This window comes from Aulostomus chinensis, chromosome 17 (genome assembly GCF_037954235.1).
Source record: "Aulostomus chinensis isolate RoL2024-O1b breed Wild chromosome 17, RoL_Achi_v1.0, whole genome shotgun sequence".
In the NCBI taxonomy this organism is placed as follows: Eukaryota; Metazoa; Chordata; class Actinopteri; order Syngnathiformes; family Aulostomidae; genus Aulostomus; species Aulostomus chinensis.
Window position 1 is genome coordinate 2,289,171 of NC_141336.1, and position 24,996 is coordinate 2,314,166.

The 24,996-nt window shown below is 47.6% G+C and overlaps 1 long non-coding RNA gene and 1 gene segment (V, D, J or C); both read left to right on the top strand.

Moving 5' to 3' along the window:
• Nucleotides 1-13: 13 nt before the first annotated feature.
• On the top strand, nucleotides 14-2,531 carry LOC147245973 (uncharacterized). The gene is made up of 3 exons (XR_015109913.1): nucleotides 14-115; nucleotides 189-232; nucleotides 2,497-2,531. It is a non-coding gene; the product is annotated as an uncharacterized LOC147245973 (long non-coding RNA).
• A 17,900-nt stretch (nucleotides 2,532-20,431) lies between these two features.
• Nucleotides 20,432-23,641, top strand: LOC147245974 (T-cell receptor beta-1 chain C region-like). The segment is given in 5 exon segments: nucleotides 20,432-20,607; nucleotides 22,503-22,850; nucleotides 22,935-22,958; nucleotides 23,127-23,233; nucleotides 23,346-23,641. Coding segments are annotated over 5 exon segments (675 nt in total).
• The last annotated feature ends 1,355 nt before the right edge of the window (nucleotides 23,642-24,996 follow it).

Here is a 24,996-nt window from a genome sequence, read left to right on the forward strand (position 1 = left end):
TGTGACAGGATGGTGGCGTCTCCTTGGAACAGCAACGTGTTTGATCAGCAGCTCAAAATGTTCTCACCTCTCGCCATCACCATCATCACTGGCTCTCTACTCTGTACTGCAGCAGGTATTTCACTTTGAAATGAAATTCCTGTCTGACTGCAGGTTTGAACTCTAACTGGTTTGTGTTTTGCCTCCAGATGGTAGAAGTGGAGTCCACCAGACCTCAGGGCTGCTGGTGGAGGTGGGTGAGTCAGCTAAGATGGTCTGCACTCACACCCTTGGTGGCATTTACCATCACATGTATTGGTATCAACAGTTGCCGGGGAAGAGTTTGAGACAGGTTGTGCACATGGTGCCTTACCACAGCAAGCCAGTCTTTGGAGATTTCAGCCCCCACAAATTCTCAGCCACGAAGCCAGAGGCCGATAGAGGATCGTTCACAGTGAAGGATGTGCAACCAGGCGACAGCGGCGTGTATTTTTGTGCTGTTGGTTTACACACTGAGATGTAGAGCTTGTCAGGATGCACAAAAACCACAGACATGAACATGAAGTTTATCGTGTTGAGCTGCTTCAGTCACTCTAGTCGCTCTCAGTCGTAACGAGACGCAGCAGATTGAAGAGAGACAGAATAAATCCGCAGTGGACGAGAGATCAGGAGCTTGGGTATGAAATGGTTTCCTGACCTGTGTGTTTGTCCCACTGGATTGTTTGAAGCTGGAGAGATCATCACCAGTGGCCTCTGCAGCAGCTGGAGGCTCTCAGACAAACTGAAAGTTTAATCAGATTTGTCTTCAGTGGTGGTTCTGGCCCCCAACTGCCACCGGTGCCGGTACAGTTACCATACAGTGGCTTACAACGGGGTATTTCTGTTTCTCTGGAGGTCATTCCATCAGCACCCTGGCCATCAATATCAGTCCTCATAGTTCAGCTAGTCCATTCTAGCCTCCCGAGTAGAGAGTAGGGTTACTTTCCTTCGGGAGTATCCTGCTTCACCGGTGTCCTGTCTGTGGTTGCACTACTCAGGTCCAAACCCAGTTTGGGTCAGCATAACAAGCACGCCTTTAAGTACAAACTGGCTGATTCTCAGTGCACTAAACTTGATGTACAGTGAGGGAATTGCAATAAGCCTCAGCCAGCTTTTGCATACAAGTGTTTGGCCTCTTTGAACTTGCATTGTTGTTTGCCCAAATTTTGATGTCAAAGAAGTCTATCAATGAACATCAACACAAGTGGCACAAATCTCTGCTGTCCCTGAAACATGACCCAAAGCACCCAAGGGGAATGTTCTCCAACATGCTGGATACTTGGAACATAATCAGGACAGCGTCAACTTTCTAAAACCTTTGTAGAACACACCCTCCTGCACAGGATGGCCCGCATCAGGCCTCTAGAGCTTCGTCAGCCAGCAGAGTGCAGTGGTGCTGTTGTGATGTTTTCAGGAGGATGGAAGACTCCGCCCACAGCAGAGTGCAGGTTCTTACTCAAAGTTCATTTGAACTGCTGACACACAGGTGATGTTACCAAACACGAAAAAAATGATCCTCTTACACTCAAGCATTACCTTGACTCCTCTTGAAACCTCATCTGTATTTAATGTTTAGCATTTTTGCAGCCTGTATTTCAGCTGATGACAGCCAACAGTCTTTCCTAGATGATATCATGGATCAAGATCTCCCTTCAATAAGGAGGACTACCAGACTCCTGCAGACTTGGATTGTGTTTGCACGGAATTCAGAGCGACAACAAGACATTTTTGAACAAGCAAATAAACACACCAGAATTCTAGGGTGAGATGGTTGCATCCTCTGGAAGTTGAGACGAAGTGGGTGTGAAGGTAGAAGTGAGTGCAGGTAAACCCCCCCCCCCCCCGATCAGATCTCAGTGGAGCTTCGTTCGGTGCTTCCACCTCGTGTTTCTCCATCTCTGTGTTTGTGTTTGCTGCCCCTCATTTTATCAGGAGGACTTGAGTTCTCATCACGTTTGTCGTCTCCTCGTTGTGGCTTCAAGGTAAAAAAAAGAAGACATTTATTTTCTGACATCGTGCATTTTTTCATCGTTTGAGGGAGGCTCCTCAGAACAACTATTTAGCCATCAAAGCTGAGACCAAGAGCGGGGCTCTCACCGTGACAAACTTGCAGCTGGAGGACAGCGGCGTGTTTCTGCGCCGCTGGCAAACCGTGATGTCAGAGGTGTGAGCAGCAGAACAAAAACTGCCTGAAAGTAAAAGTGGTGAGTGTAGCAGAAACCCAGTCCTTTCCTGTGGGTGGAGCTGGAGCTCCAGAAACGTTTGAGTAGCACCATGGAATTGAACGTATCAGGTGAGGAGGAGTTTGATCAGGAGACTTCATTAATCTGCTTGGTGAGAGCCACTCAGTGTTTCCACAGTGGAAGTCAACATGGCGTCATTCCTCCTCTTCCCTTGGCTCGTTGGTAATCCCTCTCACCATGCAGGAAGACCATTTTATCTCTGGTTCCTGATGGTTCCTCTATTTTCTCTCTGCAGGTGTTTGTCTGGGTGTCAACATCAACCAGAGTCCTTCATCTGTCCTCAGAGAACCTGGAGACGGAGCTCAGCTGGTCTGCACTCATAATAAAACTGACTACACCTTCATGCTCTGGTACCAGCGGTTGCCTGGAGACACGGAGATGAAACTCATCGGATTCCTCAACTACAACACCGTTACAATGGAGGAAGGATACAAAGAAGATTTTAGGATCTCTGGAGATTTGAGAGGGAGTACAGCAAAGAACGCCTCTCTTCTTCTCAGCCGTGTAGGACAACAGCACAGTGCAGTGTACTACTGTGCAGCCAGTGATGCACACTGAATCAAATCCCTTCTGAACTTTACAAAAACTCCACACAATCTTTTATCATTGGTGGTTTTGAAGGAGACGCAGAGAGAAATGGCTCCCAGACATCTGCTTTAGTGGTGGTAGTTTGGTTTGATGCCAACAACCATCAGCTGATGCAACTGTTAAACTACCGCCACTGTTGGATCATGAATGTAATTCTAATGCCTCAGATTGTAACATGTAATGGAAATCTGTCAATCATTTTTGAATCTTTTTAATTCTTCTGTCTCACCAACATCAAAGCAAACGTTGCCTCCTGACCCTCCAGGTGACACCAATCACCTCCAACAGACGTCACCAGAACGTGAGATCAAGATGTTGAGGATCTTCCCTCCCACAGTTTAGTGAGATACAAGATCATGAATGAATGAAGACGGTTTGTGTCACTCTCCTCTCATCCGCCTCCCAGAGGAGGTTTGTTGATTGATGATGTGATCATGTTGGATTGACTCAGAAATTCTTCTTCCATTTTGTGAGTCCATCTGAGAACAGCTGAGCAAAAGATTTCCTCCAACAGGCGGAGTGAAAGAGTGTCGCACACAAGTGATGACATCACTTCCTGCTCCTCCTCCTGAGCCATGAGCTTCAACAGGCTTCACTTTGTCTCTCACGTTCAACATGAAGTCGTCTCAGCTCATTATTTCCATCCTCACCGTGTTCTGGATTAAAGGTGCTGCTCATTCGTCCTCACTCAACTGCTGAACTAGATATTCAAATGTTTGAAGGACTCATTGAGGAGGAATATTTACTTCTTGATTTGCTTTCCTAGTGATGTCATGAGGTACTGCAGCTTCATCCGTGACTTCAACTTTCACTCTTTATCTTTGTGCAGGAGTTTGTCTCAGTAAAGAAAAACCAGTCTTCCAGACTCCACGTGATGTGTTGTGGAGGCCGAACGATGAAGTCAAACTCAGCTTGACTCATGAAATCCAGAGCTACGACACCATCCTCTGGTATCAGCGCTCAGCAGGAGACACCTCCCTAAAGCTCATCGCCTACATTTGGTATAAACAGGTTACTGTGGAGCCGGCGTTTGAAAACCGTTTCAATGTGAGTGGAGACGGAGGGAAAACAGCTCATCTTCACCTCCTGAAGCTGAGTCCCCCTGCAGACAGTGGGGAATATTTTGGTGCAGCAAGTATACACAGTAAGAAAGATGGTGACTCTCTGGTACAAAAACCTTCACCAAGATCCACAAGATATCAGCACACCAACAGGAAACCACTGAAACATGTGACCCTGTTATCAACCTCTCATTCTTACACCATGAGAAACAAACCATCTCATTAAGGTGAGATGCTGTTAGGGTCGCAGGTTCGTCTCACATAGATTTTAGGCTGTAAATGTTATTGTATTATGTGTTTATTACATTTGTAAAGACCCTCTAAATGTGTTTTTAGCATCGTGGCCCCACTTCTCAAGCTGTCAGGTAGCTTGTCAGGGTGTTTTCCATTTCTCATTCAAGAACAGGATTGGATTTTCTCATTGACCAAATAAAACTACCTGACCTCGTCTCAGAACTGAGAAGAGCAACAACACCAAGAACCTGAGATGCAGGAACAGCTTCAACCAGCAGGTGGAGCCACAGCACACAGCAGCTTTGATCAAGAGAGGGTGGTGAAGATTCAACACAGGGGCTGTCAAAGTGGGGTCTAGGGACCTCTCTGGGGTCACTGAGGATCTTCCAGGAGGTCCTCAGTTAAATGGGGATGTTCATGTAACTTTGATGAAGACGCTTGTGAACTCAGAGGCCTCTCACCAGCACCAAACACAACATAGAATCACTGAGCAGAAGTGATTGACAACTAAGAACTCGAGTTTATTTCACATGTACTGTATGAGTTTGACTTGTTGGATTTTATTGAAGTATTTATTCTTTTGCCTGTCTCTGATATGCCGGTGTTGTACAAGTAATTTGGCTGCTGGTTCCATCAACCTGCAGGAGAAGAACTGCTTACATCACGTGAAGAGGACTGGTCCAAGCACAGACCCTTGTGGAACACCATAACTGACTGTAGTGGTTCAGAGGAACCATCACTAACTAGTACCAACTGAGATGGACCTAGTAAATATGACCTAAACCAGTTTAGTGTGGTTCCTTTAATACCAGTGACAGGTTCCAGTCTCTGTAGAAGGATATGGTGGTCAATGGTACCAAAGCTGCACTGAGATCTAATCAGACCAGCACAGAGACCAGTCCCTCATCTGGTACCAGTAGGAGGTCACTGGTACCTTTGACTAGTTCTGTTTCTGTGCAAGGATGAATCCTGGAACCTGACTGAATCCTCCAATCAGCTGTTGCTGTGGAGAAGTCACAGAGCTGTTTAGCAGCTGCTTTCTCCAGAGCCTTGGAGAGAAAAGGAAGATGTGATGTTGGTCTGTAGTTGGTAGAACTTCTGGATCCAGGTTAGTTTTTTTAAGAAGGGGTTTAGTTCCTGCTACTTTAAAGGACTGAGGGACGTAACCAGATACCAGCGCCACACTGATCATATCTAAGAGGGAGTGGCTAACGAGGGGAGAAAGTCCTTAGGAGCCTTGGATGCTGAAGGAGGTTGTGTTCAAAGAAAGACTTGTGTATGACTCAGTGGGCTTTCCAGGACGCGGTAGAGAGGATGCAGATGGAGATGTGCAATACCATGGAAAAACACACAAGGAGGGCCAGTTAGTGGCAGTCAGCAATGACGACTCAGTGCAGTTTGGTGAACTCGTCCTCACCGTGGTGATTTGAGCGAGAGGAGAGCAAAGAACGTCTCCCTTCTTCTCAGACATGGGGGACAACAGCACAGTGCAGTGTACGACTGTGCAGCAGCGATGCTCCCTGACGCTCTGTCCTCTCTCCTTGACACAGAAACTCTTCTAGCAGCATTGATGGCTGTGACTCAGAGCAGACTCCTCCCATACAGCTGCAGTTCCCTTCAAGTCATTTCTGATGGGGTTTCTTCATTTCACAAGTCATCAGCACACAACACAAAATGATCTGTTGTCTCCTTCTGTGTCTTCTGGCAGGTAATGACTTCAACTCATGACGTTATGTTCCCTCTATCACAGTGTATCAACGTTCTCTATTTCTCTTCTTCCATCCAGGTGGATCTTTCAGTCTAGAAGTCCGTCAGTCTGCGTCTGATCTCATTAAAATTGTGGGTGATGAAATGCAGATTTTCTGCACTCATAATAAAACTGACTACAGAATGATGCTCTGGTACCAGCGGTCGCCTGGAGACATGGAGATGAAACTCATCGGATATTTGTATGTTCAAGCTGTTACAATGGAGGAAGGATACAAAGAAGATTTTAGGATCTCTGGAGATTTGAGAGGGAGTACAGCAAAGAACGCCTCTCTTCTTCTCAGCCGTGTAGGACAACAGCACAGTGCAGTGTACTACTGTGCAGCCAGTGATGCACACTGAATCAAATCCCTTCTGAACTTTACAAAAACTCCACACAATCTTTTATCATTGGTGGTTTTGAAGGAGACGCAGAGAGAAATGGCTCCCAGACACCTGCTTTAGTGGTGGTAGTTTGGTTTGATGCCAACAACCATCAGCTGATGCAACTGTTAAACTACCGCCACTGTTGGATCATGAATGTAATTCTAATGCCTCAGATTGTAATATGTAATGGAGATCTGTCAAAATATCATTTTTGAATCTTTTTAAGTCTTCTGTCTCACCAAAATCAAAGCAATCGTTGCCTTGTGACTCGGGATGGGAATTTATACGATTTTTACAATTCAGATTCCATTTTCAAGTCTGCTTCACGATTCGGTTCTTGAGACACCCGGCAACTTGAACAACTGCAGCAGGACACAGCCAACGGCCTTAGGCAGATTAACAGCACTGCACTACCAAGGAAACTAAAGCTGTGGTGCCTCCAGTTTGGGTTCTTACCCAGACTCCTGCGGCCGTTGACCATGGATGAGGTCTCTATATGCCATGCGAAGGACTGGGGAAGGCTGGTAAATTCTCACGTGAGGAAGTGGCCTGGACTTTCAAAGTGCTTCAGCAGCGTCAGACTCTACAGCGACGGAGCCTTGCCAATCTCTAGCCTGGTGAGGCTGGAGATGTCCCTCACGGATTCTCGGGATCCTGTGGTGAGAGGTGCCCCTCCCACCCTAGCAACAGGGAGGAAGTGGACCCCAGCCACAGCTGTCCTACAGGCCAAGGCTGCTCTACTCCATCGTGATGTAGTGGCCACGTCCAACAAAGCAGTGGAGGCCTTGGCCTTGGAACTGTAACACCTTTCTGGCGAAAGGCATCTAAAACTGAATGACAAACCATGGTTGTAGAGGAAGTGCGCCGACAGGAGGAAGCAACAAGACGTTCCAAAGCTGTAGCACAAGCCAGACAGGGCCGCTTGATGAGGTGGGAGGGCATCAAAAAGAAGAAACTCACATGGAGCGAAATCTGGGGTATGGAATCCAACAGGCTGAGGTTCATGTTTCGAGCAATGTATAACGTGCTACCATCTCTCATAAACGTTGTGCCCCCTGTGTACTACCCCAGGAACACTCCATCACATCATGGTGTCCTGGAAAACCAGCCTCACTCAAGGAAAGTACACATGGAGACACAACCAGGTCTTCAAATGTATCGCTGATAAACTTGAGTGCAAGAGGGTTTCCGTCAGCGCCCAACCCACCAAGAACCAGGATGTGCGCTGACACCAACCATCGTTTGTTTGGGAAGGGAAAAAACTGACGTCAAGGCCTTCAAACCCTGACCCGGGCCTACTGAATGCAGCCAGGTACTGGCAGATGCGAGTGGACTTGGATCAGAAGCTCATTTTCCCGCCAGAGATCGCAATGACCACCCTACGTCCAGACCTCATCCTGTGGTCCAATACCTGAAAGCTAGTCGACATCATTGAGCTCACAGTTCCTTGGGAGGATGCCATCGAAGAAGCGTATGAACGCAAGAAGCTGTGATACTCCAACCTAGCAGCTGAGGCAGAAGACAGAGGCTGGAAGGTGAGGGTGCACCCGGTGGAGGTAGGGTGTAGGGTTTTGTGGCCACTTCAACAGTGAAGCTCCTTAGGGAGGTTGGAGTCAAAGGACAGGTTCATAGACAGGCCATCAAAGAGCATCTTGGCCTCTCTGACCACATCTCCATCCTGCTGGTGTCAACGTACCGCCCCCTGCTGAGACGTATGAGACCAACTATGAAGACAGTCACTGTGTGGCCCAGTGATGAAGCCTCTGTGCTCCAGGACTGGTTTCTGTGCACAGACTGGCAGGTCTTCAGAAAGGCAGCTACTGTCCAGGGAGAGGTGGATCTGGAGGAATGCGCCTCCTCCGTCCTTGGCTTCATCTCCAAGTGTGCTGGTGATGTCACCACCACCAGGACAGTAACTTGCTACCTGAACCAGAAACCCTGGCTGAATGCTGAAGTGAGAGCACTGCTGAAAGCCAGGGACGCTGCGTTCAAGGCAGGTGAGGAATCACCACTCAAAGAGGCGAGGAAAGAACTGAATGCAGGTATCACGAGGGATGAAGCCACATACGCCCAGAAAATCCAGGGTCACTTCAACACAAACGACCCCTGCCGCATGTGGAAAGGCGTTGTGCATCACGGACTACAACACCAGGGATGCACAATGCCCAAGGGACCCCTCCTTGCCAGATGCACTCAACCTCTTTTATGCCTGTTTCGAGGACCCTGAACCCCCCCCCCCCCCCATCACCAGACTCACACCACCACCTGACAACACGCCCCTCAATGTGACCACAGTAGATGTGAGGAAGACCCTTCAGGGAATCAACCCTCGCAAAGCTGCAGCAGGCCCTGAGAACATCCCAGGGTGAGTACTTAACTGTGCACACCAGCTGTCCGAGCTGCTGGCGGACATTGTCAGCACCTCACTGGTGCTGCCATCTGTCCCCACCTGCCTAAAGACTTCAACAATTGTCCCTGTCCCCAAGTGCTCCACAGTGACAGGCCTTAATGACCACCAACCCATTGCACTCACCCCGGTCAAGAGGCTGGTCAAGGCCCACATCAAGGACTCCATTGACGTCACTGTGGACCCCCACCAGTACACCTACATGCAAAACCGCTCCACTGATGATGCCATTTCATCGGTGGTCCACACAGCCCTCACCCATCTAGAGAGCAGAAACTCCTACTTCTGCCTGCTCTTCCTGGACTTCTCGTCCGCCTTCAACACCATCATCCCACAGACCCTGCTGCAGAAGCTCTCCTGCCTTGGATTGAGTCCCACATTGGGGAATTGGGTCCCGGACGTCCTGACCAACAGACCTCAGACCGTCAGGATCCACACCACCATCTCCTCCTCCATCACCCTCAGCGCCGGCTCGCCAAAGGGCTGTGTGTCAAGCTCCCTCCTTTTCACTCTGCTGATGTGACATGAGACACTCCAGCTGCCATGTAGTCAAGTTTGTAGATAACACAGCAGTAGTAGGACGCATCACTAACAATGAGTCCAAATACAGAAAGGACGTGGAACACCTGGTGCAGTGCTGTAGAGTTAACAACCACTGCATCAAAGTCCAGAAAACTAGGAGATGGTAGTGGACTTTTGGAAGGACAAGCTGCAGAACAGAAGGCTCTACAGAGGGTGGTTAAGGCTGCAAAGAGAACTGTGGGGAGCAGTCTTCCCTCCAGCTCTCGGACCTCTATACCTCACGATGCAAGGGGAGGTGAAGAACTCCACCCATCCCACTCATAATCTGTTTCATCCTCCCCCACTTTCACCCTCTGGCAGGTGGTTGAGGGGCATCCAGAGCAAGACCACCAGGCTCAGGGACAGTTTCTTCCCTGCAGCTGTCAGACTGCTGAACTTGACCCGGTCTCTGTCGTCTCCCACCCTCTCCCCCATCAGTGCAACATCACTCAACTGTTTACATGTACATACTCGTTAAATATATTTATATATTATATTTTATATATTTATGTGCAGCACAGTGCAGTGTACGACTGTGCAGCAGCGATGCTCCCTGACGCTCTGTCCTCTCTCCTTGACACAGAAACTCTTCTAGCAGCATTGATGGCTGTGACTCAGAGCAGACTCCTCCCATACAGCTGCAGTTCCCTTCAAGTCATTTCTGATGGGGTTTCTTCATTTCACAAGTCATCAGCACACAACACAAAATGATCTGTTGTCTCCTTCTGTGTCTTCTGGCAGGTAATGACTTCAACTCATGACGTTATGTTCCCTCTATCACAGTGTATCAACGTTCTCTATTTCTCTTCTTCCATCCAGGTGGATCTTTCAGTCTAGAAGTCCGTCAGTCTGCGTCTGATCTCATTAAAATTGTGGGTGATGAAATGCAGATTTTCTGCACTCATAATAAAACTGACTACACACTCATGCTCTGGTACCAGCGGTCGCCTGGAGACACGGAGATAAAACTCATCGGATTCCTCAACTACAACACCGTTACAATGGAGGAAGGATACAAAGAAGATTTTAGGATCTCTGGAGATTTGAGAGGGAGTACAGCAAAGAACGCCTCTCTTCTTCTCAGCCGTGTAGGACAACAGCACAGTGCAGTGTACTACTGTGCAGCCAGTGATGCACACTGAATCAAATCCCTTCTGAACTTTACAAAAACTCCACACAATCTTTTATCATTGGTGGTTTTGAAGGAGACGCAGAGAGAAATGGCTTCCAGACACCTGCTTTAGTGGTGGTAGTTTGGTTTGATGCCAACAACCATCAGCTGATGCAACTGTTAAACTACCGCCACTGTTGGATCATGAATGTAATTCTAATGCCTCAGATTGTAACATGTAATGGAAATCTGTCAATCATTTTTGAATCTTTTTAATTCTTCTGTCTCACCAACATCAAAGCAAACGTTGCCTCCTGACCCTCCAGGTGACACCAATCACCTCCAACAGACGTCACCAGAATGTGAGATCAAGATGTTGAGGATCTTCCCTCCCACAGTTTAGTGAGATACAAGATCATGAATGAATGAAGAAGGTTTGTGTCACTCTCCTCTCATCCGCCTCCCAGAGGAGGTTTGTTGATTGATGATGTGATCATGTTGGATTGACTCAGAAATTCTTCTTCCATTTTGTGAGTCCATCTGAGAACAGCTGAGCAAAAGATTTCCTCCAACAGGCGGAGTGAAAGAGTGTCGCACACAAGTGATGACATCACTTCCTGCTCCTCCTCCTGAGCCATGAGCTTCAACAGGCTTCACTTTGTCTCTCACGTTCAACATGAAGTCGTCTCAGCTCATTATTTCCATCCTCACCGTGTTCTGGATTAAAGGTGCTGCTCATTCGTCCTCACTCAACTGCTGAACTAGATATTCAAATGTTTGAAGGACTCATTGAGGAGGAATATTTACTTCTTGATTTGCTTTCCTAGTGATGTCATGAGGTACTGCAGCTTCATCCGTGACTTCAACTTTCACTCTTTATCTTTGTGCAGGAGTTTGTCTCAGTAAAGAAAAACCAGTCTTCCAGACTCCACGTGATGTGTTGTGGAGGCCGAACGATGAAGTCAAACTCAGCTTGACTCATGAAATCCAGAGCTACGACACCATCCTCTGGTATCAGCGCTCAGCAGGAGACACCTCCCTAAAGCTCATCGCCTACATTTGGTATAAACAGGTTACTGTGGAGCCGGCGTTTGAAAACCGTTTCAATGTGAGTGGAGACGGAGAGAAAACAGCTCATCTTCACCTCCTGAAGCTGAGTCCCCCTGCAGACAGTGGGGAATATTTTGGTGCAGCAAGTATACACAGTAAGAAAGATGATGACTCTCTGGTACAAAAACCTTCACCAAGATCCACAAGATATCAGCACACCAACAGGAAACCACTGAAACATGTGACCCTGTTATCAACCTCTCATTCTTACACCATGAGAAACAAACCATCTCATTAAGGTGAGATGCTGTTAGGGTCGCAGGTTCGTCTCACATAGATTTTAGGCTGTAAATGTTATTGTATTATGTGTTTATTACATTTGTAAAGACCCTCTAAATGTGTTTTTAGCATCGTGGCCCCACTTCTCAAGCTCTCAGGTAGCTTGTCAGGGTGTTTTCCATTTCTCATTCAAGAACAGGATTGGATTTTCTCATTGACCAAATAAAACTACCTGACCTCGTCTCAGAACTGAGAAGCGCAACAACACCAAGAACCTGAGATGCAGGAACAGCTTCAACCAGCAGGTGGAGCCACAGCACACAGCAGCTTTGATTAAGAGAGGGTGGTGAAGATTCAACACAGGGGCTGTCAAAGTGGGGTCTAGGGACCTCTCTGGGGTCACTGAGGATCTTCCAGGAGGTCCTCAGTTAAATGGGGATGTTCATGTAACTTTGATGAAGACGCTTGTGAACTCAGAGGCCTCTCACCAGCACCAAACACAACATAGAATCACTGAGCAGAAGTGATTGACAACTAAGAACTCGAGTTTATTTCACATGTACTGTATGAGTTTGACTTGTTGGATTTTATTGAAGTATTTATTCTTTTGCCTGTCTCTGATATGCCGGTGTTGTACAAGTAATTTGGCTGCTGGTTCCATCAACCTGCAGGAGAAGAACTGCTTACATCACGTGAAGAGGACTGGTCCAAGCACAGACCCTTGTGGAACACCATAACTGACTGTAGTGGTTCAGAGGAACCATCACTAACTAGTACCAACTGAGATGGACCTAGTAAATATGACCTAAACCAGTTTAGTGTGGTTCCTTTAATACCAGTGACAGGTTCCAGTCTCTGTAGAAGGATATGGTGGTCAATGGTACCAAAGCTGCACTGAGATCTAATCAGACCAGCACAGAGACCAGTCCCTCATCTGGTACCAGTAGGAGGTCACTGGTACCTTTGACTAGTTCTGTTTCTGTGCTAGGATGAACCTGGAACCTGACTGAATCCTCCAATCAGCTGTTGCTGTGGAGAAGTCACAGAGCTGTTTAGCAGCTGCTTTCTCCAGAGCCTTGGAGAGAAAAGGAAGATGTGATGTTGGTCTGTAGTTGGTAGAACTTCTGGATCCAGGTTAGTTTTTTTAAGAAGGGGTTTAGGTCCTGCTACTTTAAAGGACTGAGGGACGTAACCAGATACCAGCGCCACACTGATCATATCTAAGAGGGAGTGGCTAACGAGGGGAGAAAGTCCTTAGGAGCCTTGGATGCTGAAGGAGGTTGTGTTCAAAGAAAGACTTGTGTATGACTCAGTGGGCTTTCCAGGACGCGGTAGAGAGGATGCAGATGGAGATGTGCAATACCATGGAAAAACACACAAGGAGGGCCAGTTAGTGGCAGTCAGCAATGACGACTCAGTGCAGTTTGGTGAACTCGTCCTCACCGTGGTGATTTGAGCGAGAGGAGAGCAAAGAACGTCTCCCTTCTTCTCAGACATGGAGGACAACAGCACAGTGCAGTGTACGACTGTGCAGCAGCGATGCTCCCTGACTCTCTGTCCTCTCTCCTTGACACAGAAACTCTTCTAGCAGCATTGATAGCTGTGACTCAGAGCAGACTCCTCCCATACAGCTGCAGTTCCCTTCAAGTCATTTCTGATGGGGTTTCTTCATTTCACAAGTCATCAGCACACAACACAAAATGATCTGTTGTCTCCTTCTGTGTCTTCTGGCAGGTAATGACTTCAACTCATGACGTTATGTTCCCTCTATCACAGTGTATCAACGTTCTCTATTTCTCTTCTTCCATCCAGGTGGATCTTTCAGTCTAGAAGTCCGTCAGTCTGCGTCTGATCTCATTAAAATTGTGGGTGATGAAATGCAGATTTTCTGCACTCATAATAAAACTGACTACACCTTCATGCTCTGGTACCAGCGGTCGCCTGGAGACATGGAGATGAAACTCATCGGATATTTGTATGTTCAAGCTGTTACAATGGAGGAAGGATACAAAGAAGATTTTAGGATCTCTGGAGATTTGAGAGGGAGTACAGCAAAGAACGCCTCTCTTCTTCTCAGCCGTGTAGGACAACAGCACAGTGCAGTGTACTACTGTGCAGCCAGTGATGCACACTGAATCAAATCCCTTCTGAACTTTACAAAAACTCCACACAATCTTTTATCATTGGTGGTTTTGAAGGAGACGCAGAGAGAAATGGCTCCCAGACACCTGCTTTAGTGGTGGTAGTTTGGTTTGATGCCAACAACCATCAGCTGATGCAACTGTTAAACTACCGCCACTGTTGGATCATGAATGTAATTCTAATGCCTCAGATTGTAATATGTAATGGAAATCTGTCAAAATATCATTTTTGAATCTTTTTAATTCTTCTGTCTCACCAAAATCAAAGCAATCGTTGCCTTGTGACTCGGGATGGGATTTACGATTTTTACAATTCAGATTCCATTTTCAAGTCTGCTTCACGATTCGGTTCTTGAGACACCCGGCAACTTGAACAACTGCAGCAGGACACAGCCAACGGCCTTAGGCAGATTAACAGCACTGCACTACCAAGGAAACTAAAGCTGTGGTGCCTCCAGTTTGGGTTCTTACCCAGACTCCAGCGGCCGTTGACCATGGATGAGGTCTCTATATGCCATGCGAAGGACTGGGGAAGGCTGGTAAATTCTCACGTGAGGAAGTGGCCTGGACTTTCAAAGTGCTTCAGCAGCGTCAGACTCTACAGCGACGGAGCCTTGCCAATCTCTAGCCTGGTGAGGCTGGAGATGTCCCTCACGGATTCTCGGGATCCTGTGGTGAGAGGTGCCCCTCCCACCCTAGCAACAGGGAGGAAGTGGACCCCAGCCACAGCTGTCCTACAGGCCAAGGCTGCTCTACTCCATCGTGATGTAGTGGCCACGTCCAACAAAGCAGTGGAGGCCTTGGCCTTGGAACTGTAACACCTTTCTGGCGAAAGGCATCTACAACTCAATGACAAACCATGGTTGTAGAGGAAGTGCGCCGACAGGAGGAAGCAACAAGACGTTCCAAAGCTGTAGCACAAGCCAGACAGGGCCGCTTGATGAGGTGGGAGGGCATCAAAAAGAAGAAACTCACATGGAGCGAAATCTGGGGTATGGAATCCAACAGGCTGAGGTTCATGTTTCGAGCAATGTATAACGTGCTACCATCTCTCATAAATGTTGTGCCCCCTGTGTACGACCCCAGGAACACTCCATCACATCATGGTGTCCTGGAAAACCAGCCTCACTCAAGGAAGGTACACATGGAGACACAACCAGGTCTTCAAATGTATCGCTGATAAACTTGAGTGCAAGAGGGTTTCCGTCAGCGCCCAACCCACCAAGAACCAGGATGTGCGCTGACACCAACCATCGTTTGTTTGGGAAGGGAAAAAGCTGACGTCAAGGCCTTCAAACCCTGACCCGGGCCTACCTAATGCAGCCAGGTACTGGCAGATGCGAGTGGACTTGGATCAGAAGCTCATTTTCCCGCCAGAGATCGCAATGACCACCCTACGTCCAGACCTCATCCTGTGGTCCAATACCTGAAAGCTAGTCGACATCATTGAGCTCACAGTTCCTTGGGAGGATGCCATCGAAGAAGCGTATGAACGCAAGAAGCTGTGATACTCCAACCTAGCAGCTGAGGCAGAAGACAGAGGCTGGAAGGTGAGGGTGCACCCGGTGGAGGTAGGGTGTAGGGTTTTGTGGCCACTTCAACAGTGAAGCTCCTTAGGGAGGTTGGAGTCAAAGGACAGGTTCATAGACAGGCCATCAAAGAGCATCTTGGCCTCTCTGACCACATCTCCATCCTGCTGGTGTCAACGTACCGCCCCCTGCTGAGACGTATGAGACCAACTATGAAGACAGTCACTGTGTGGCCCAGTGATGAAGCCTCTGTGCTCCAGGACTGGTTTCTGTGCACAGACTGGCAGGTCTTCAGAAAGGCAGCTACTGTCCAGGGAGAGGTGGATCTGGAGGAATGCGCCTCCTCCGTCCTTGGCTTCATCTCCAAGTGTGCTGGTGATGTCACCACCACCAGGACAGTAACTTGCTACCTGAACCAGAAACCCTGGCTGAATGCTGAAGTGAGAGCACTGCTGAAAGCCAGGGACGCTGCGTTCAAGGCAGGTGAGGAATCACCACTCAAAGAGGCGAGGAAAGAACTGAATGCAGGTATCACGAGGGATGAAGCCACATACGCCCAGAAAATCCAGGGTCACTTCAACACAAACGACCCCTGCCGCATGTGGAAAGGCGTTGTGCATCACGGACTACAACACCAGGGATGCACAATGCCCAAGGGACCCTCCTTGCCAGATGCACTCAACCTCTTTTATGCCTGTTTCGAGGACCCTGAACCCCCCCCCCCCCCATCACCAGACTCACACCACCACCTGACAACACGCCCCTCAATGTGACCACAGTAGATGTGAGGAAGACCCTTCAGGGAATCAACCCTCGCAAAGCTGCAGCAGGCCCTGAGAACATCCCAGGGTGAGTACTTAACTGTGCACACCAGCTGTCCGAGCTGCTGGCGGACATTGTCAGCACCTCACTGGCGCTGCCATCTGTCCCCACCTGCCTAAAGACTTCAACAATTGTCCCTGTCCCCAAGTGCTCCACAGTGACAGGCCTTTATGACCACCAACCCATTGCACTCACCCCGGTCAAGAGGCTGGTCAAGGCCCACATCAAGGACTCCATCGACGTCACTGTGGACCCCCACCAGTACACCTACATGCAAAACCGCTCCACTGATGATGCCATTTCATCGGTGGTCCACACAGCCCTCACCCATCTAGAGAGCAGAAACTCCTACTTCTGCCTGCTCTTCCTGGACTTCTCGTCCGCCTTCAACACCATCATCCCACAGACCCTGCTGCAGAAGCTCTCCTGCCTTGGATTGAGTCCCACATTGGGGAATTGGGTCCCGGACGTCCTGACCAACAGACCTCAGACCGTCAGGATCCACACCACCATCTCCTCCTCCATCACCCTCAGCGCCGGCTCGCCAAAGGGCTGTGTGTCAAGCTCCCTCCTTTTCACTCTGCTGATGTGACATGAGACACTCCAGCTGCCATGTAGTCAAGTTTGTAGATAACACAGCAGTAGTAGGACGCATCACTAACAATGAGTCCAAATACAGAAAGGACGTGGAACACCTGGTGCAGTGCTGTAGAGTTAACAACCACTGCATCAAAGTCCAGAAAACTAGGAGATGGTAGTGGACTTTTGGAAGGACAAGCTGCAGAACAGAAGGCTCTGCAGAGGTTAGTTAAGACTGCAAAGAGAACTGTGGGGAGCAGTCTTCCCTCCAGCTCTCGGACCTCTATATCTCATGATGCAAGGGGAGGTGAAGAACTCCACCCATCCCACTCATAATCTGTTTCATCCTCCCCCACCTTCACCCTCTGGCAGGTGGTTGAGGAGCATCCAGAGCAAGACCACCAGGCTCAGGGACAGTTTCTTCCCTGCAGCTGTCAGACTGCTGAACTTGACCCGGTCTCTGTCGTCTCCCACCCTCTCCCCCATCAGTGCAACATCACTCAACTGTTTACATGTACATACTCGTTAAATATATTTATATATTATATTTTATATATTTATGTGCAGCACAGTGCAGTGTACGACTGTGCAGCAGCGATGCTCCCTGACGCTCTGTCCTCTCTCCTTGACACAGAAACTCTTCTAGCAGCATTGATGGCTGTGACTCAGAGCAGACTCCTCCCATACAGCTGCAGTTCCCTTCAAGTCATTTCTGATGGGGTTTCTTCATTTCACAAGTCATCAGCACACAACACAAAATGATCTGTTGTCTCCTTCTGTGTCTTCTGGCAGGTAATGACTTCAACTCATGACGTTATGTTCCCTCTATCACAGTGTATCAACGTTCTCTATTTCTCTTCTTCCATCCAGGTGGATCTTTCAGTCTAGAAGTCCGTCAGTCTGCGTCTGATCTCATTAAAATTGTGGGTGATGAAATGCAGATTTTCTGCACTCATAATAAAACTGACTACAGAATGATGCTCTGGTACCAGCGGTCGCCTGGAGACACGGAGATGAAACTCATCGGATATTTGTATTTTCAAACCATTACAATGGAGGAAGGATACAAAGAAGAGTTTAGGATCTCTGGAGATTTGAGAGGGACTTCAGCAAAGAACGCCTCTCTTCTTCTCAGCCGTGTAGGACAACAGCACAGTGCAGTGTACTACTGTGCAGCCAGTGATGCACACTGAATCAAATCCCTTCTGAACTTTACAAAAACTCCACACAATCTTTTATCATTGGTGGTTTTGAAGGAGACGCAGAGAGAAATGGCTCCCAGACACCTGCTTTAGTGGTGGTAGTTTGGTTTGATGCCAACAACCATCAGCTGATGCAACTGTTAAACTACCGCCACTGTTGGATCATGAATGAGCCATCATTCCATCAGTTGTCCACGAATGTCAGCTACTGGTTTAGGACAGAGAATGAAGGGAGAGAGGAAAACAAGCCAGTGGAGGAGAATATCAAGATCCAGAAGCCTGATCCAGATCGGTTCCAGTCTTCCCTCCCCAAGACAGAGACAGTTTCACAGACAGAAAGGTGTTTTGTTGAGGGTGTTTTTCTTCTTTGAATTGTCAATCCGTTCCAGGCCACTGGTGCCTAAAAACAGAACGCTGCCTCAGCATATCTGACCTCCTGTCACTGCTCCTCAGGGAGGCTGCAGTTGCATCAGACGCCCACCAGGGGGACAGATGAGCTGAGAAAGTCATCATCGTCCTCATTTCACATGTTGTGATTGCAGTAGCAGTCGTGAGGGGAGTTTCACCAGTGTCAGTACTCTGATATTTGTACTCTTAAAACTTTAAATGAAAATGATCATCTTCTTGGGGGCAGTTCTTTTCCTCACTGCTGAGAATCTTTCACTTCTGTCTCAACGTTTTTCCATCCAGATTTGATGTGGAGATGTTTTCATTGGTTTGTACCTTCTGCTTTTTTTCTCCAAGACTTTTCCTCCTGTTTAAAGATCCATCAGCCTCCACTCTATTCAGCCAAGAAGGAGACGCAGCTGAAACGTCGCAATGTGAACAAGATGATGATCAGTATTACAACATGTACTGGTACAGACAAAGCAGCAGCTAGTAACATCCTGTTGGTAAAGGTGAGTCGAACATTGAAGCTCCTTCCAGCAAGACCAAGGACACCATGTCCCGGCCTGCGCTGCTTGAGTCCTCTCTGCAGATACACCCTGCTGAGACTGGAGACCCTGACCTCTACTGGGCTCCTGTGGGATTACATGCAGTTTCAAATATCCTCTAGAGCTCCTCGTTGGTCAGCAGGTGTCGAGTTTTGCAGTTTGTTGAATTTGTGCATGTTGAAACGTTTTCTTGCACAGTTTGAAGTGTTTACACTGAAATACTGCAGCCGCTGTCGTGGGTATACTGTGCTAAACTGCGTAGTACTGCGTAGTACTGCGTAGTACTGCTATCGCGTAGCCAACGCCACTCGTCGTCAGGATATTAAGGACAAAAGTAATAAGTTATTCGTGTGATAAGGACTCGTTCATGTCAATCCATGACATTCACAGCATCCTCCAGAACACTGGGTTCTATTAAGAAGTAATAAAAACACATACAGGGTTTTGGTTCTACTATGAGAACACTTGTGGTTCTATCTTCTGTTCTTTGGTTCTGATGTTTGGTTATTTTACTATGAAGCCCTCTGGAACATTGTTGAAATAAAATGTTATATAATTCTAATAATTTTTTATGTGGACATTTTGAGTGCTGGAATTCAGGATGGAATTTGAACAACTGTAAATACTGAGAATGAAAAAGCATTAAAAGAGTCGTTATCTAGACATAAATCTGGGGTAAAGGGGTGTGACCAGGAGTGATGTCACTTCCTGTAAGCAGCTAAAAACAAACGTGCTCTTTCCTCTTTTCTTGGCATCACAGAAATAGCAGCAGTCAGGTTGGAGCTGCTTCATCCGTCAGTCAGCAGCTCTCACGGTCCCACAGAGATGCAGGTGGAGATGTGGAGAAGCTGGCTGGGGGGAGCCGAGAGGGGGGAGGCAGAGAGACGCCAGGTTTTTGTCTGATGCTTTTTCACGGTGGGGACAGGGGGCCACGGTGATACAGTCCTATTGAAGCGCCGTACAAAAACCTCCTCCCATTACCAGCCATTGTGGAGGCTGCTACGTGTTGTTTGGCTGCTCGGGGGAGCAGAAACATCAGTGTTTGAAAAGAGCTTGTGATGTCACAGCACTTTAACCCCGAGGAGTGAATTGAAATCCTGAAACATTTTGTTTGAACGGGATCTCCAGTCCAAACGTGCAGAACTTGGATGATTGTTGGAGAGAAACCAAACAGTTGTGGAGCTGCTGAAGCTCATCCAGCAGGTCTCCCCTCCTCCATCCTCTGGATTATCAGCCTGTTTGAACACGCGGATCCTGGGACGTGAGGAGGCTTTTTGGTCGAGGAGACATTCAGTGTGACTCTGGAGCTGAAGTTTACTTTGGAGAGGGAACCAAAGTCACAGTTCTGGGTAAGTGGGAGCGTCGGTGTCTTCAGTTGACTGAAACTCATCTAGAACAGTAAACGTGTCAGCAGGAACATGGAGAAAACCTCTGCAGACATGAACAACTATTGAGCTCACGTCAAACCACTGTGACCTACGCTGAACCTGCTTACTTCGGCCGAGGAACCAAACTGACAGTTTTAGGTAAATATTTCTGTTGATGACTTCAAGTCTCAGTGCTTTAGAGTCTCACTACTGGAAGAAGGACGAGTCAAAACTCTCCAAAGAGAGTTCTGCTGGAAAAGGCAGCAGCGGTTCATGCTCAGTATTTCTGCACTGTGACGGTGTCAATGAAGCCTCCTTTGGAAAAGGAACCAAACTGACTGTGTTGGGTGAGTAGAGAGTTTAGAAATGGGATCACACCTGCAAGTAGAAGGCTGCATACAGAAGTACTTGGGTCTGCGTAGTCTGAGTCCCTCTCAGTAGTTTTTGATGTCGAGCTTTAACGCTGTGTCAATTCTGAAGCCTACTTTGGCCGAGGCACCAAACTGACTGTTCTTGGTGAGTAAGACATTTTAGTTCTGGAACATGGACCTCTGTCAAAGACCAGTAAAATAGTAAAGACAGACAGGTGTGTTGGTGAAGCAAATACTACTTTGTATTTGCTAAAAACAAAAAGTACTGCAGCACATGATGGTTTTTGAGCAGTAAAATATGAAATACTTCAAAGTTTCTTTAAAAAAAGTCGAGAACCAAAGTTAAAGACGCGTCCGTCTGGCTCACTGATGGAGTTCACTGTGACTCTGGTGCTGGTCAACTTTACTTTGGTGGAGGAACAAAGTTGAGTGTTGGAGGTAAGAAATCATCTAAAAGTTCATTCAGCGTTGCTCTGGAAAGATTTTGTCGAGATGTTTTTGACACAGTAAAGTGACTCTGACACTGATGCTAACGATGACAGGAGCTTCAACACTCAATTTCTTGACAGTAATGATAAAATAACAACACCGTGATGATGTGCAGAGTAAAAGCAGGTCTTGGATGATTTATCTGTTGCAGCCTACAATGGAGGAAGGAAGTCTTCCAGGTCAAAGAGTAACAAAGTAGGAATAAAGTCAAAGTGGAAGAGACAAAGAGAAGCAGCAGGAAGAGTTTTGTTCCAGCTGAGACAGACACATCGTCACAGAATATTGTTTCAAACCAAGTTATGTTTTATCTCTTCCCCAGGAATCAGAAGTCTGATGTTGTCAGGATCTGCTTTGAAATGGTGTGAATCTGTGTTATTCATATATTCTAGTGTACGGAGGTTTTTAGTTTAACCAAAACAGGAGCACAAAAGGTTCCAGCGCTGCTGCTGAAAGCTGGATCAGTTTTTTCTGCAGCCTTGAATCAGTGTGAACAACTATGAGCCTGCTTACTTTGGCGGAGGCACCAAGCTGACGGTGTTGGGTAGGAAACTCAATAAATCCTCCTCTTCTGTTTGTCTGGTGACCGTCTCCTGTCTTAACCCTGACGGTTGTTGGTCATTTGAATCTAAAGCCGTTTGAAAAGGTCAGTCGAGATCTCCTGAGTTGTTCTTTCCTGACACAAAATGCCGGGTGTTGTGTTCATGTGTTGCTTTGAGCTGCAGAAAAGATCCTGTCGAGGTGGTTCCTGCCAGCCAGCATCTTCTCAGCCGTTAGACAGAGGGTCAGCTGTTGCTTCCTCTCATCCAACACCGTAGCAACTCTTGTAGGTCTGTCAGTTTTGTGCTTGTGAGTCACTGGTGTGCTCCAACGCTGATCCTGCTTATTTTGGAGAGGGAACCAGACTAACAGTTCTGGGTAAGATCACGATCACAACTTCATACAACTTCAGAAAATCCAAGAGAGTATTAAGGTAATGGATTTGATCAAAACGTCTCTTCCAGAAAGAATTGCAGTCTTAGAAGGCGCGTGTTCATGTGATTGGTTGTGTTCAAGTTTGTTCCTGCTGACAGCACTTTACAGGATCTTAAACAGACCTGAACCCATTTAGACCTGAAACCTTGGTAGAACTGTCAACATCCACTTGATCCTTCCTTTCTCCGCCTTTGTAGCAGATAGAAACATGAAGTATGAACCAAAATAATCCTCTGGCTTCTCTGGAGTTGACTTGCCTTTGTCCGACTGTTCGGTGAATTTGTTTTTTTTCCAAAAATCCCCAAACAGCAGCTAAAGTGAGGTTTCCTCAGGTCTTCTTGGGGGAACAACCCATAGTGGCACCAGGTCTGAAAGGGTCTCAGCAGTGCCTGATGTTCTCTGTTCTCCAGAAACAAACCAGCCCATCACCCCACCGACAGTGACGCTGCTCCCACCTTCACAACACGAGTGTTACAACCAAAAAGACAAGAAAAAGAAGAAGACCCTGGTTTGTGTGGCCTCTGCTTTCTACCCAGACCATGTCAGTGTGGTCTGGTCCATGAATGGTCGCAACGTCACCACGGGGGTTGCCACGGACGACCGGGCCCTGCGGAACGGAGCCCACTACAGCCTCACCAGCAGGCTGAGGGTCCCTGCCACAACCTGGTTCACACCTGCCAATCGGTTCACCTGCACTGTCAGCTTCTTCAACGGAACGGACAGCAGCCATCATTCAGATGGCGTTGCTGGCAGTCCAGGTACCTGTACTTGCAGAGGTGAACTCACGTGAATCCCTGAACAACCGTTCAACCGTTTTTGATTCCAATTCCTTCCTCTAACAGGTGGAGAGGAGACCATGACAAGAGGTGAGCGTTACTTTGTGACTGCTGATCCTCATAGAAGAAGCTTCCCTGCAGATTTAATTTCAGAGCTGCTGACCACAGGGAAAGACGTTCTTACAGGATTCTTTGACCAGAATGGACACACGTGGTATTTGTACATGGATATCATAGAATATGTTTGATTTCACGCAGAGAAATATTTGAGGATCACTCAGAGTGCCAAACTCTCCTACGTGGTTTTGATGGTCAAGAGCCTCATTTATGGAGCTTTTGTTGTGTTCCTGGTCTGGAAGCTTCAGGTTTGTTCTCCACATTGTGGTTGTTGCTGCGTGACATAAAAACCTGCTCCAGATATTTGGGAATGAACAGAAAAATGACCTTTGACACTGTGCCTTCCTCTGTGGGATGCAGGGATCGACTGGAAAACACAACTGAGAGCTGCAGCCCAACAAGTCAACTAGTGGGAGTTGTTGGTGTTGGTGACGAGTGTCAACAGTTCAGCAGTCCATCGCAGTGCTGCTGCAGTGTCCGAGCTACAACTGCCCTCCAAATACTTCATCGCATCCTGCATTTCTACGTGCTCGTTTACTTTGCTTTGCTCAATAAAAACATTTCAAGGAATCTGGACAATCTCCTGCTTTGAGTTTTCTTCTCATTCCAGATATTTTGAGAGACAGTCGTTGTTTGTACTCCTGTAATAAAATAAATACCCCAGATAAGTAGTATTTTTGGAGTCATTTAAAGGTAACATCAGGGGATTTATAGACAGTGTGTATTTGAAGAAGAAAACTCTCATGGACTCATCTTCTAACTGACACTGTTCTTGTCGAGCGGTTCATGTACATGTGGAAAGAGGGTAGAACCCCCCCCCCCCCCCCCACACACACACACACACACACACACACACACACACACACACTCTCTGGTGTCACATCTCTTTTTCCAGAGGTACTTGCAGGTGTAGTTCATCACTCACTTCTCTGCCTTCTTCTGAGAACTCTGTTATTTCTGGCCTTCAAACATTGAAACTCCTCAGCAGCTCAAGTTGCACCTGCAGGTTCATTTTGCTTTTAATTTTCCAAACAGCAACAAAAGGCAGAGGGATAAGTGAGGTTTACTGGATAAATTCAGTTCCTGTGTCAAAGCAGCTTGGAGCTTCAAGTGCTGATGTCTAGTTTATCTCCTGTGCATCGTGACAACAGAGTCATGCAGTTGTCACTGGCGCCCTGAACAAAGATCGGCCTCATTCAGACTCTCAGTAAAGCAACTGTTCGAGTGTGTCGAGCGCCACACAGAATGGCAGTGACCTCCTGGTGTGTGTGAGGAAGCAGGTCCAAGCTGTTGTTGTAGGAGCAGTCAAAGCAGGTCTAGAAACCCTGCAGAGGCGTCGAGAGCCACAGCCCCACAGAGGATGTGGTCACAGAGCTGCCTGCACTTTGTTCTCTGTGCTGAGAAACAACGGAGGAGCAAACTTCCTCTCCACCACAACCTGGGGCCTGCAGACTGCAGCTGCATCTCTGCACCACCTCCGTACGCAACTGAGCAAACGCACGGGAAACTTCTGTTTCTGTGGCAACTGAAGCTGCAGAGTAAACGTGTGTGTGTGTGTGTGTGTGTGTGTGTGTGTGTGTGTGTGTGTTGTCACTCACAGCAGCTGTTTAATGAAATCTGCTGCAGGAATGAGTGTGAACACTGAACAGGAGTGAAGATCTGTTCAAGTGTCAGAACTTTACACTGGACCGGTTCTAAGAGCTGTCATGTACTTGAAGAGGGCCCTGGGCTACTGGACTATCTAGTAGAATAAAGTACTGGATCAGGAACCGGTATCAGCAGAAACCAGTTTGACTGGACTCTGATCAGGGCAGGAACCCCTACACGATCCCAGTGACGTTTAAACTCCTCAGTTCCTGGATCAGCTTATTAGTGCAGGTTGGCGCGAAGTTTGTATGTTTCAGCCGCCTCTGTGGTGGTGGGGGGGGGGGGGGGGGTCACAGGTCTCTGCTGGCTTCTTCATTTGGGGGTCTGGACCGGCATCAAGCAGCTGAATGAGCGTTTAGTTTGT